This window comes from Idiotropiscis lumnitzeri, chromosome 21, assembly GCF_059441095.1.
Source record: "Idiotropiscis lumnitzeri isolate Australia: NSW breed Sydney's pygmy pipehorse chromosome 21, RoL_Ilum_1.0, whole genome shotgun sequence".
In the NCBI taxonomy this organism is placed as follows: Eukaryota; Metazoa; Chordata; class Actinopteri; order Syngnathiformes; family Syngnathidae; genus Idiotropiscis; species Idiotropiscis lumnitzeri.
The window spans coordinates 3,464,002-3,475,705 of NC_142411.1; the positions used below are offsets into that span (position 1 = coordinate 3,464,002).

At 43.3% G+C, this 11,704-nt stretch overlaps 2 protein-coding genes across 3 annotated transcripts; both read left to right on the forward strand.

Annotated features, from left to right (window-relative positions):
• The first annotated feature begins 12 nt into the window (after window positions 1-12).
• Window positions 13-1,776, forward strand: LOC148316492 (adenosine 5'-monophosphoramidase HINT3-like). Of its 2 annotated transcripts, XM_088286315.1 has the most exons (5): window positions 13-159; window positions 757-874; window positions 946-1,015; window positions 1,290-1,416; window positions 1,576-1,776. In XM_088286315.1, the coding sequence occupies exons 1-5, from the start codon at window positions 67-69 to the stop codon at window positions 1,621-1,623; spliced, it is 456 nt and encodes a 151-aa protein (XP_088142441.1). In that variant the 5' UTR covers window positions 13-66; the 3' UTR covers window positions 1,624-1,776. The 2 variants fall into 2 exon arrangements, with proteins under 2 accessions (XP_088142441.1, XP_088142440.1); XM_088286314.1 differs by having other exon boundaries at window positions 1,290-1,776.
• A 345-nt stretch (window positions 1,777-2,121) lies between these two features.
• On the forward strand, window positions 2,122-4,074 carry LOC148316493 (adenosine 5'-monophosphoramidase HINT3-like). The gene is made up of 5 exons (XM_088286316.1): window positions 2,122-2,591; window positions 2,649-2,766; window positions 3,481-3,550; window positions 3,630-3,756; window positions 3,828-4,074. Exons 1-5 carry the CDS (start codon window positions 2,505-2,507, stop codon window positions 3,873-3,875), a joined length of 450 nt encoding a protein of 149 aa, XP_088142442.1. The 5' UTR covers window positions 2,122-2,504; the 3' UTR covers window positions 3,876-4,074.
• The last annotated feature ends 7,630 nt before the right edge of the window (window positions 4,075-11,704 follow it).

Consider the following 11,704-nt stretch of genomic DNA (forward strand, 5'->3'; position numbering starts at 1 on the left):
GATAGACGATCCTTGCTGATGACGTCATGGTATCAGGAAATGCGGCTGTTTGACAAGTGAAACAAAATGGGTACAGATAAGGACACAAATTGTAATCGTTGGTGTACGTTTTGTATGATTGCCAAAGAAAGAGATCGAAGCGCTGAAATTTTGAAAAAGGTAAGAAAACGATTTTTTTTAAATATCCTTCGGTGGGGAAAATTGGGGTGGTGTCGAGGGAGATTCGCAACCAGGAAGTGAATTTTCTTGTTTACACTTTGAATGTAGTTAAATATCATTCTTTCTGGTTGTGCAGCCAAAAGCACGGAGAACCAATACCGGAACAAAATGATTTTAAATGTCGAGATAAAATACCGGCACAAATAGAATTTGACGCGTGGTGCGTTCATTGAGTCTAGTTCATTTAAATTGCGATGATCTATTTTCTGTACATGTATATTCCTAAAAGACTTCCTACTTGTGTGTTTACTCGACAATATCCAGTTGTAGTACGCTGTTTGCTCTGTGGTGCGTTCAGGGACTGTAGTTTTTACAAACCTGTTTTCAGCACGCATCCCCTTCCTGGAACAGTAGCTTGTTTACTGGAAATTTGTTTGTGGTGCGTTCAGGGACTGTACAATATTGCTTTCCTCCAATAATTCCACAATAATTACTTAGTGAGTTTTGGATAGTTTACTGCATAAGCCTGTATGGAACACCCCCCAACCTCCATGGTGCGTTCAGGGAGTTGTTTAATCATGTACCCCCAACCCCCAGGACCCGGAGCTGGTGTGTTTCTGGGACATTTGGCCTGCCGCCCCCCATCATTACCTGGTTGTTCCCGTTGAACATATTATAAACTGCTTCTCGCTGCACAAAGGACACATCGGACTTGGTCAGTGTGCCTCATTGCACATCTAAATTCATGTTCATATAATGGGCTCATGTTTTTCTTATGTATTGCAGTGGAAAAAATGGTTCAAATGGGGAGAGACGTACTACAGGACCAAGGAGTTGCAGATATGAAAGACATAAGGTAAGGCAGAAGGCCAACGAACGTTCCCATAATGGCAACAAGTTAAAATTTATTTGATACAAATTTACAATTTAAAAAAATTAAAATAGTCTACACGCAACAATAACCTCTACCGCCCCAAAAAACAAACAAACAAAACCAAATTATGAAAATCAAATTTTTGTACTTTTTTTAATATAGATTCTTTTTTATAATTACTTAAAAAAAAGCTAATTTAAAAAGTTTGCATGTTTTTGTGGGGGAAAAAACCTCATGACATGTCTCCTGTTTTTAGGATTGGATTCCATCAACCTCCGTACATATCGGTAGATCACCTCCACCTGCACGTTCTGGCCCCGGCCAGCAAGATCACTGACAACATGAGGTTTAAATTCCTGCCGGGAACTTTGTCCTTTGTCGACGTGAGTGCTTTTGCAAGTTTGATGGAAGGCTTGCTGACAAACAAGCACTGACACTCAACATTTACACTTCTGGACAATTCAGAAAGCTGCACGACAACATGCATGATTTCCAAATGTGTCATATTAGAGCCTGCACCTGAAATAATCTTTTCTTTCTAGGAAAAAAAAATAAGAAAGCACTTGAAAACTGTTTTACCGCCGTTGTGATGCTGCCACTGAAAACAAGATGGAACGAATGTATCCATCCATCCATTCTCCAATCCGCCGGAGCCTATCCCATGATGACAATCCAAAATACTGCTTCAGTGCTTACTTGCGGATTTTTAAAAAAATTAAACATGTGCCTGTGAGGGACTTTTATCCGGGAGACTCATTTTGCTCCCACATCATTTGAGACCATGAAAATAGAAAGATTAACTTTTAGTGACACTTAAAAATGCTCAATTCCCATTTGTCTATTTTGCACATATCTAATCTAAAATGTGTCACTTTTGAGAAACAGTCACTTTATTGTCTTATCTGTATAATTTATGTCACTTATAATTGATAATTGTAGTTTTTTTTCCAATTGTCTATGCTCTCTTAAAATTATTTTCTGGCATAATACATGTAACTAACATCCGTTCTTGTCATTTGCATATTTTTTTATTTTAACCCTTCAAATTCCCATTTGTAAAATAGTTTGTAAAACAACCTGAAAAATGTCTTCTTTTGTGAACTTTTGTGAAATGTGAACACTCGCAGAATGTGTGGTATTTTTATTTTATCTATTTGTGAGGAATAATTGCCATGATCAGTGTCTTCATGATGATGACCACTCCATATTTATAGGCAAAATAAGGAAAATTTCTTTTTTTCAGAAGTGTGTATCAAACAGCCAACCCTTTACATTAATGCATTTACGTCCCCACCTGCAGAAAGTTTCAGCAAGACTTGTTTACGGACAAGTCGACAACTAGGCAATTTTGGAATTTACGTGGGCCGGCGAATGCACCAGCGCTCAATTGCTCGGTAATCGATTGGACGACCTGGCAGCTGACTCGCGACTTGACGCAATTGCTGCGCTGAATATTCTTCCAAATCGTCGAATGGCGACACAAAACGTCACCGACGATGACGAATGTCCTTTTTGCCAAATAGCCAAGTGCCAAAGTGACACAGAAATCCTCATGGGTGTGAGTATGTTATTCCTTTGATACTTTGGCAGTGTTTTTTGACTTGTTTGTGTGTAGGATGAGGAGCTGTTGTGCTTCCGGGACGTCAAACCGGGCGCTGGCCATCATTACCTCGTCATAACCAGGACGCACATTTGCAACTGTAAAGCTCTGCGTGAGCAACACATTCCCACAGGTCAGTGAGGAATTTCCACGGAATTAATATTGTTATATTCATATGTACCAGGCCCCCAAAATCATTTTCTAAAAATTTTTAATAAAGGAAAAATGGACAGGTTATTGTATTCACTTGAGGGGGGAATACATTTATTATGGGCTTTTTTGTGTTATTCAGAGCTTTTGTGTTATGTAATTATTTTTGATATTCTTGCGTTTCCTTTTGACATTTTTTATATTTTTTCCTGGTCTTATTCAGAAAATAAATCATTAAAACAATGTTTTTGTTCCAAACTGAAAGAAATCTTTTTAAAAAGTACAGAAAAATAATATTAACCTAAAATGGATATAATTCCTAAAAACAGAAAATATTCCCCAAAACTGAAAAAAAAATCCGAAAAACAGAAAATTATTCTGAAAAATGGGCAAAAAAAAATCTGAAAAGAGAAACATATCCTCCAAACAGAACATTTTGAGAAACCGGGGGAAATCTTTCTGAAAATAATTGTGAAAAACAGGGAAGAACATATTCGGAAACACAGTAACAAATATTCAGAAAAGAAGAAAAAAAAACAATTCTGAAAAATAGAAACTAAAAAAAAAAAAAAATCAAATGCAAATCCCCCAAATAAACTACCCCCTCCCAATAAAATGTAATTTGTGTCAATTTCCAACCTATTTTTGGGCTTTATCATGACTGTGATTTATTTTTTATTTATTTTTTTATCGGTAGTGGAGCGCATGGCCGAGATGGGAAGGTGCGTGTTGGAGAAAAATAAAGTGCGAGACCTCAACGACATCAGGTAAATCGCAATTCCAAGTACCCATATTGTGATGAAGTTGAAATGATGATGAAAATAAAACATTTGTGTCATACTTCAGGCTGGGCTTCCACGTGCCTCCATTTTCCTCCGTGCCACACCTGCACCTGCACGCTCTGGCCCCGGCCAGCAAGATGAACGAAAGCTCGCAGCGGCGATACGGCCAGCGGTCGTGTTGGTTCATCACAGTGAGTGAGCGGAAATGACCGGAATTTAGTCAACGCAACGCTCTCACTACACGGTCTCTGCCTTCTTGCAGGTGGAGGAAACTCTAAATCAGCTGAGGACACGAGGCAGAATCAAATGACATTTTGTCACGTTTACGTCAATGAAATGAAAATATTTATGTTGTGCTCAGATAATTTCAGGGAAAATATGTGGAGAAGACATTTTTCATACTCTTATTTAAATGTGTGTTGGTGATGTGTTTTTTCAAATATTTATTGTATATTTTACTCTTTCTCTGTGGTTTTTGTTTTTGATGATATATTAAAAAATAAATCTTACGTATAATTTTTTTCCCTGAACATATTTCAATACACTACCGTCAACATTTTATTGAATGACAAGCTGCCCAAATATTTATTTATTAATACATATTTTTGAATACATATTTATGGACGCGAGTATTTTTTTACCATACCTGCACTTTTTTGCAATCCATCGGCTGTCAATGACGCCTGTCAACCACTTGGTGTCAGTAGAGTAACATCTAACTTCCTGTAGCTGTAATAAACTACATCTTGTAAAATTAAATTAAAAGAAAGGAAAAAAAAGAGCGATGTCGCACGGTTAATTCGCGCCGCTCGTTTAGGGAAAGAAAATTTTAATTTTTCCTAAAGAAATGTGTTAGTTATTACTTATGGTATTTTCACTGCATGTATTTATTTTACTACGATGATAAAACCAGCAAAGAAATGGTCTTCCTCGGCGGATACTGTGCACAAAAATCACCGCTTGTCACGCCGTGTGAAATATATGTTGGTTAGTAACGCATGAAGCAGTATAATTAATAAAACAGCTGCCGCTGTGTTACTCACGAGCACTTGTTTTTTTAACCTTAACATGACGTCATCGCCACGCAAAAGAGCAAGCAGCTTCGACGTCTCTGATGACAAACACATCTTAGGGCTTTGCAAAGAATGACTGCATGATGGTCATTTGGGGGTGCATGGAGTGGAGGAGGAGTCGCCGGATCTACAATACACAAGCCAACAGGAGTATCTTCTCGCTCAGGTGTGTGGTGAGCTGACTCCCAAAATGCCTAGTAAACAGAAGCTGAGGAAACGCCGAAACATACAGAAACACCGAACACCCTACCAGAGATCCGAGCGAGCACCGACACCCAAACACGATGAAAAGGAGGAGCAGGAAGTGGAACATGGGCAGGTGGCGACGGTTCAGAAGATGGGCTGTCTAACGGCGTCGCTTCAGCAGGTGAAACCCGACGCCGAACTCCAGAAGGATGCGGAACATGCTGAAGCTTCCGCGCTCCAGAAGGTCGTGGACCAGACTGAATTTCTTTCACCGCAGAAGACTGAAACGCAAGATCTTGACACAGCTGCAACTTCCTTAGTGGACGAGACCATCGCAGCGCTTCTGAAGGCTCAAACCGGTGTGACCACTCCCATACTCGAAGACAGACCTGCAGAGGGACCGCCAACTGAAGCAAGTCCAGAAGGGGGAACGAGTGACACGCAAACTGATCCAATGAAAGGAAGAGACCATGAGACACTTGGTTCAAGTGAGTCCACTGAAGTGCTCCAAGAAGAGACAGCTCCGCCTTCTGAGAATGATTGCTCAACAGATGGCTGGATGGATGTCATCACAACCACACCTCAGGAGCAGGAAAGTGCTCCCCTACCTCAGGAGCCTGAGAAAAATCTGGGTTCACCTGTGGACGCCACCATCTCTGCACCACAGGAAAGCGCTCCTTTTCATCACGAGCTTGAGACCAATGTTGGATTTGCTATGGATGAGACTTTTGATGCACCTCAGGAGCAGGAACGAGCCCTTTCACCTCAGCAACTTGAGACACATGTCGAACCGCTTGTGGGTGACACCTGCACTACACCTCAGGCACAAGAAAGAGATCCATCCCCAGAGGAGCTGGAGCCAGATGAGACCGTTTTTGCACCTCAAGAGGATGAGACACTTCTGTCCCCTCAGGATGACGATGCAAACTTTGATCCTCTGCAGAATGATGCATCTGAAACATCTGCATCTGATGAGAACATGTCCAACAAATCAACTCCTGAAAACAACACAAAGGATGTATGTGGAATTCCAGAGTCCGCAGTTGATGAAGAGAACACAAGCACCACCCTGCGAGTCCTCGAACCAACCTCGGCAAATGGTCGCGTGCCCTTACACAAGGATGTGAGGCTCTTGGGATCTCAGGAGGATCTGACAAGCGTGGGCCTGACTACTTTCAACATGAAACAGCTCATGTTGAGAGCGTGGCTTCATCTGGGGAAGATGAGACTGCTACAACAAGTCAGAACGGTGACACTTGAAGATTCAACTGGTTCACCTCTGGAGCTGGGGCCGCCTGGAGAACCACTGGTGGACTGTGCGACTGCTGCGCCGCAGGAGGGGCACACGAATGCTGAACTTCAGGAGGAGGAAACGACGTCAGAACATAGTGAGCTTGTGAGGGATGTCGCACCTCGGGGGGATATGACTGGTGACACAAATGAGACATATGTAGCACTTCAGGCGGACACAACTCAGATGGAACCCCGAGAAGATGAAACAGTTGTTCCTCTTCAAGAGGACGACACACGTTTAGAATTTTATAACGACATGAAGACGGCAACAATGGAGGAAGTGACGACTGCTTCTCTCGAGGATGACGCCGTTGTAGCCCTGGCGGAGGAAGAAACAACCTCGGTACCGCAGGAAGTTGAATGTGCCATGTGTCTGGAGAAGGATAGTGCAACTGCCACACCATACGTCGAGCACACGACTGCTGCACATCCAGAAAAAGAACTAAATGAAATGCCTCAGTGTGACGACGCGATCACTTTGGTAAAATCATCTTGGGAGAATGACACATACGTAGAAAACCAAGAAGAGGATATCGCCGCCCTTCAAGCGCACTGGATTGCTGAAGCTCTTCTGGAGGTTGCGACAAGCGCTACACTGGAGTTTGAGATGCATGTAGCGCCTCTTGGCCAAGATAAAGCGGCTTCACTTCAGGAGGACGAGAACCATCTCGGACTTCCGATATCCGCTTGCGTTGATTCGGAATCTGGGGAGAACACAAGAGCTTCGACACAAAAGGGACACCCATTTGAGGCTGCTCTTGGTGAAGAGACAACTTCAGAATCTCAGAAAGTTGAGGATTATGAGTTACCTACCGAACCCAAAGAAGATGACACAATAAATGACGGCCTTTTACAGAAAACTGCGAGTACAACCTCGGAATCTCAGAAGGTTCCGAATGCGGTTCTTCAGGAGTATGAGACACCTCTAGAATCTCAAATGTCTGAGACAAATGTGGAGCCTCAAGAAGAAGCGATACCCTCAGAATCTCATCAAGATGACAGAACTGCTGCACTGCAGGAGGAGGACACGACCACAGCTCTGCCCAATGATGACACAAACGCCGTACTCCAGGAGAAGGATGCCACCAAAACCCTCCAGGGAGGTGACGCAAATACCGCACCGCAGTATGACGCAACCGTAGCTGTCCTGGACGAGGACACAACTGCTCCACCACAGAGGGAGGACGCAGAAGCACCTCCCCTGGATGATGATGATGCGATTTGTGCACCTTTGGAGGATGAAACAAAAATAGAATCTCAAAAGGTTGATAAAAAGATGGCATTTAAGGAGGATAAGACGGTAGCACCGCATCAGCCGTACCCCGACATACCCTGGACCAACGAGACTACCGAGACCGCTACGACAGCTGAGGAGCTGACGACACTCGTTCCTCAAGACGATAAAACTGCAACTGCTCTGGAAGTTGAGGCCAATCTCGCAGCTGATGTTTCACACCAGATTGAGGAGATGTCGACAATCGTTCAGGCGGTGGATATGCTTTCAGAATCTCAGGAGGTTCAGACAAATGGATTTGTGGAGGACATGACACCTGTTGCACATCAGATGGACGAGACGTCTACCGCTCATCAGGAGGACACAGCTGTTAAAAGTCCGGGAGAACAAATGGTTGGGCAAGAAGTGACCCATCAGGGGGATGGGACACCTGCAGCTGCTCCTGAGGAGGGCAGGAGTGAAGCACATCAGGACGAAACAACTGATCTCTCAGAGAAAGCAGAGACCAACGTCACCACTGCGTCACTCGAAGAATGTGAGACTGCAGAATCGACCGAGTTGGGCACAAGTGATCCAAACCAAGAGACTTCAGTAGCAGTTGAGGAGGAGAACATCACTGCTGTATCTAACGAGGACGTGGCAACTCTAAAAAGCGATTCAATCTCAGAGTCTCGGGACGTTGAGACAAATGCAGAACATCAAGTCGAAGAGATAAGTCCAACGCCCCACGAGGAAAGCGATTTGAAATCAGTTCACGAGGATCAGACTCTGGCCCTCATGGATGGTGACCCAACTGTAGCACAACCGATCAACGACAAAACAATGCCACCTAATGAGCCGGAAAGAAATGCGCCATCTGGAGTCGTGAAGAAAGTGAAGTTCTACCTCAGCCCAGACTCAAAAGCGCCACCTGAGGATACCACCTGGTTGGACGATGGTCCGAGTACGGCACCGCAGGCGGAGGGAACAACTATGGCACCTCAGATGGATGAAAACGCTGCTGATCTACGAGGACATGAGACCACCACGCAAGATCTACAGGATGAGGTACTTGTTGAATCTCAGATGGATGACATTATTTTTGTTCCCGGGGAAGACGAGACTCCGACGTCAGCTCCGCAGGAGGAGATAAAGATGAATCCCCAGGAAGACGGCACCACGACATCAGTCTTGCCGACTGAGACTATTGATGAACCTCAGGTGGATATGACCCTGGCGGCACCTCGGGAACTTGAGACTCCTACGTCGGATCTGCAGGATGAGACAAAGGTTCAAGTGGACACCATCTCGGTTGCACGTCCGGAAGATGACGCCCCTACGTCAGCATCACAGGATGAGACGAATGTCGGAGTTCAAGAGTACAAGACGACCGTCGTAACTCCGGAAGATGACACCCCTACTTCAGCTTTGGATAAGATAACTGTTGACCCTCATCGTGATGAGACCACTACTACGCATGAGACGACCATCTCTAGACCAGCTTTTCAAAATGAGACGGAGCTTCAACCTCAGGAGCATGAGATCAATGCTGCACCCCAAGAGGATGAGACAGCCAAATGGGCTTTGGAGGATGAAACCACTGACGCACCTTTTGAAAATGTTGAACATCCAAATGAGGAGAGCCGGGAAGATGAGATTTCTACATTTGAGCTACAGGATGAGACAAATTGTCACGAGGCTGGGCATGTTCTACTTCAGGATGACGAGACAATTTCTGCACCGGAGGATCAGCAGTTCTCTGCATCAACATTTCAGACAAATCTTGAACTCCACAAGGATGATCCTTTGAAGGAAGATGCGCCACAGGAAGATATCACTTCATTGGTTCTGCAGAATGTGGCTGTTGTAGAACCACATGAGGATGAGAATGAGGCCACTGTTGCACCCGAGGAAGACGAGGCCACGGCATCACCGTGGCAGGATGAGACAAATGTTAAACATCAGGAAGGCGACACTGCTGTGGTACCGCCAGAAGACGAGACGACTGCTGTACATCAGAATTTAGAGATACCTACACTAGCTTTGCAGGAAGAGGCCACCGTCGAGACTACTAGCACATCTGAGGAATACGAGACCTCAACATCGGCTTTGCAGAATGAGACAAATGTTGATGCCACCCTGGCTTCACCTCAGGAAATCGAGCCCTCGAAATCAACATTGCAGGATGAGACCACTTGTGCGCCTCAGGAACTTGAGCGCACCGCATCAACTTTTGAGAATGAGACAATCGAATGCCATGAAGATGAGATCACTGTTACACAAGAAGAAGTTGAGCCTTCTCGCGAAGCTTTTCAGGATGAGACAATCGTTGAACCTCACGTGGATGAGACCACTGCAGCACCCGAGGAAGTTGAGACCTTTACGGCACCTCTGCAGAATGTCGAACCTCTGGAGGATGAACACGAACACGAAGAAGAGACGACCCCTGAACCTGAAGAATTCCCTTCCTACCTGAATTAACGGAGGCATTGCTCATTGAAAAAAAAAAAAAAACATTTGAAACAACTTGATAAAAAAAAAAAACACGGAGCTCCATCATGTCGACACGCTCCTGACGCTCTTGTACCCTCAGCGCTCTCTAGTGGCTCAAAACATTAGCAAATGTCAATAAAAATCATAAAATGGTCATTTTGTATTTTTAGTTGAATAATTTCGGTGAAGTGCGGCAGGCAAATGATACGACAGTATGAGCCCAACAGTGCGATTAAAAACATTTCTGACCTGATTATTCTCAGGATATTTAAGAATGGAACAGTTGCAAATGTCTTAGATGTTTTGCTTCAATAATTGTATCACATTTTGGTTGGTCCTCCTATTTAGATTTTTTTTTTTAATATTAGCTTTATCTTCTTGGAGCAAATTTTTTAGCGCAGGAGTCTTTGAGAATTGTTGCTTGGAAAGCTGCCATCATGTCCAGCGTGTTACAGGGGTCTGTCTGCTAACTAGTTGAGAGAGTTTATTGTTCTCTGACCCAAATTTCGTGACCTGGAACTGGCAAAAAAAAAAAAAAAAGGTCAGCCCCAATGGTAATGTGGCAGCAACATGTCTTCACTCTCCACTGCACCGCAACTCTCTAGTCAGATGATGACGTCATTCAACTGTCAAACAGTATTTCCACACAATTAGCTCATCTGAGGATCAAAAGCAGAGGATGCTGACAGCATTTTGACAAAGTTGAGAGTGAAAGCGTAAAACATTTTTTGTGATTCTTGTTTATGAATGAGGCTGACCATCTCTAAACTTTTCAATATCCATCAATTTTGTAACGGTTTTCATTCCGGTTAGAGAAGAGCAAGTTGTACAAACAGAGTTGGACGTGAATGCCATCGTGCATTTTAAGTTCATCCTGAAATTACTTAATGGCTTAATGTCCCTATTTTGTGTCAGAGTATTTTAAATTATGAACTGGCTCATACAAAATACGTATTTTTCTGGGGGGCCGGGGGTGTCTGTAATGTGTAGTTCCTCTGGTTTCCAGCTGATGTCAGTAGAGCGCCAACCATGAAAACGAAGAAGACAAAGCACAACAAATGACTCCGAAATTTTTGTTTTAATCTTCCAGGCATTGTAAAACACGGTATGTTCTAAAAGTCACGTATAATACGCTTAACTGGAATGTCAAAAAGCCACGAGCTGTGCTAAATATTCAAATGCTTCATGCTTGTTTTGAAGATTTTTTACGAAGCACAGGTGTATGGTAATTAGTGAAGCTAATGCTAATTGCCGGTAGCGAGCCGGGAGCTAAATTGATCTTTTTTTCAACCGGCTCACTTTGTAGCTTTCGACTTCTCGTCTTTTATTGGGACAAGCAAAACGAATTTAATGCATTTTCAAACCGTTTTGCTTCTCATGACTTATTCGAAGCTATTTTTTTGTCTTGACCCTGGCTTGTCCATTGTCCATCTCTGCCAGACAGCCACATGTCAAAGGTAAGGTTTTATTTTATGCATTTTATTTCTGTCACTTTTACTCTGGTAACTCACTGGTCCCCATCAAACATAACCAAATTAGAGTTTTAGTTAAATAACAATTTATCCTCGTGGCTATGAATATAAGACAACAGCACTAGTCATATCTTTGTAATCTGGCCCGATTAACGACTGCAATCATTTATTGAACCAGTAGTTGTAACAATAATATGCTTAAATGACTGCTGCAACCACCCACACAGAAGCCAACTCTCTTTTTTTTAATCCTCAGTAACACATGACAAAAAAAAAAAATATCAGAGGACAGCCTGCACTATCTCATTCCAATTCAAGAGCTCGACTAAAAATTCTCTATTAGTCTGATGCCGGACTGTGCATCCTCAGTCTATGACAGAATCTCATTATGATATTTTAGGGCTACAAA

Coding starts and splice junctions, on each gene's coding strand:
- LOC148316492 (XM_088286314.1), top strand. CDS start 67: ATGGGTACAGATAAGGACACAAATTGTAATCGTTGGTGTACGTTTTGT. Junction 160..756: donor GCGCTGAAATTTTGAAAAAG/GTAAGAAAACGA, acceptor CCCAACCCCCAG/GACCCGGAGCTGGTGTGTTT. Junction 1,016..1,289: donor GCAGATATGAAAGACATAAG/GTAAGGCAGAAG, acceptor TCCTGTTTTTAG/GATTGGATTCCATCAACCTC.
- LOC148316493 (XM_088286316.1), top strand. CDS start 2,505: ATGGCGACACAAAACGTCACCGACGATGACGAATGTCCTTTTTGCCAA. Junction 2,767..3,480: donor TGAGCAACACATTCCCACAG/GTCAGTGAGGAA, acceptor TTTTATCGGTAG/TGGAGCGCATGGCCGAGATG. Junction 3,757..3,827: donor GGTCGTGTTGGTTCATCACA/GTGAGTGAGCGG, acceptor GCCTTCTTGCAG/GTGGAGGAAACTCTAAATCA.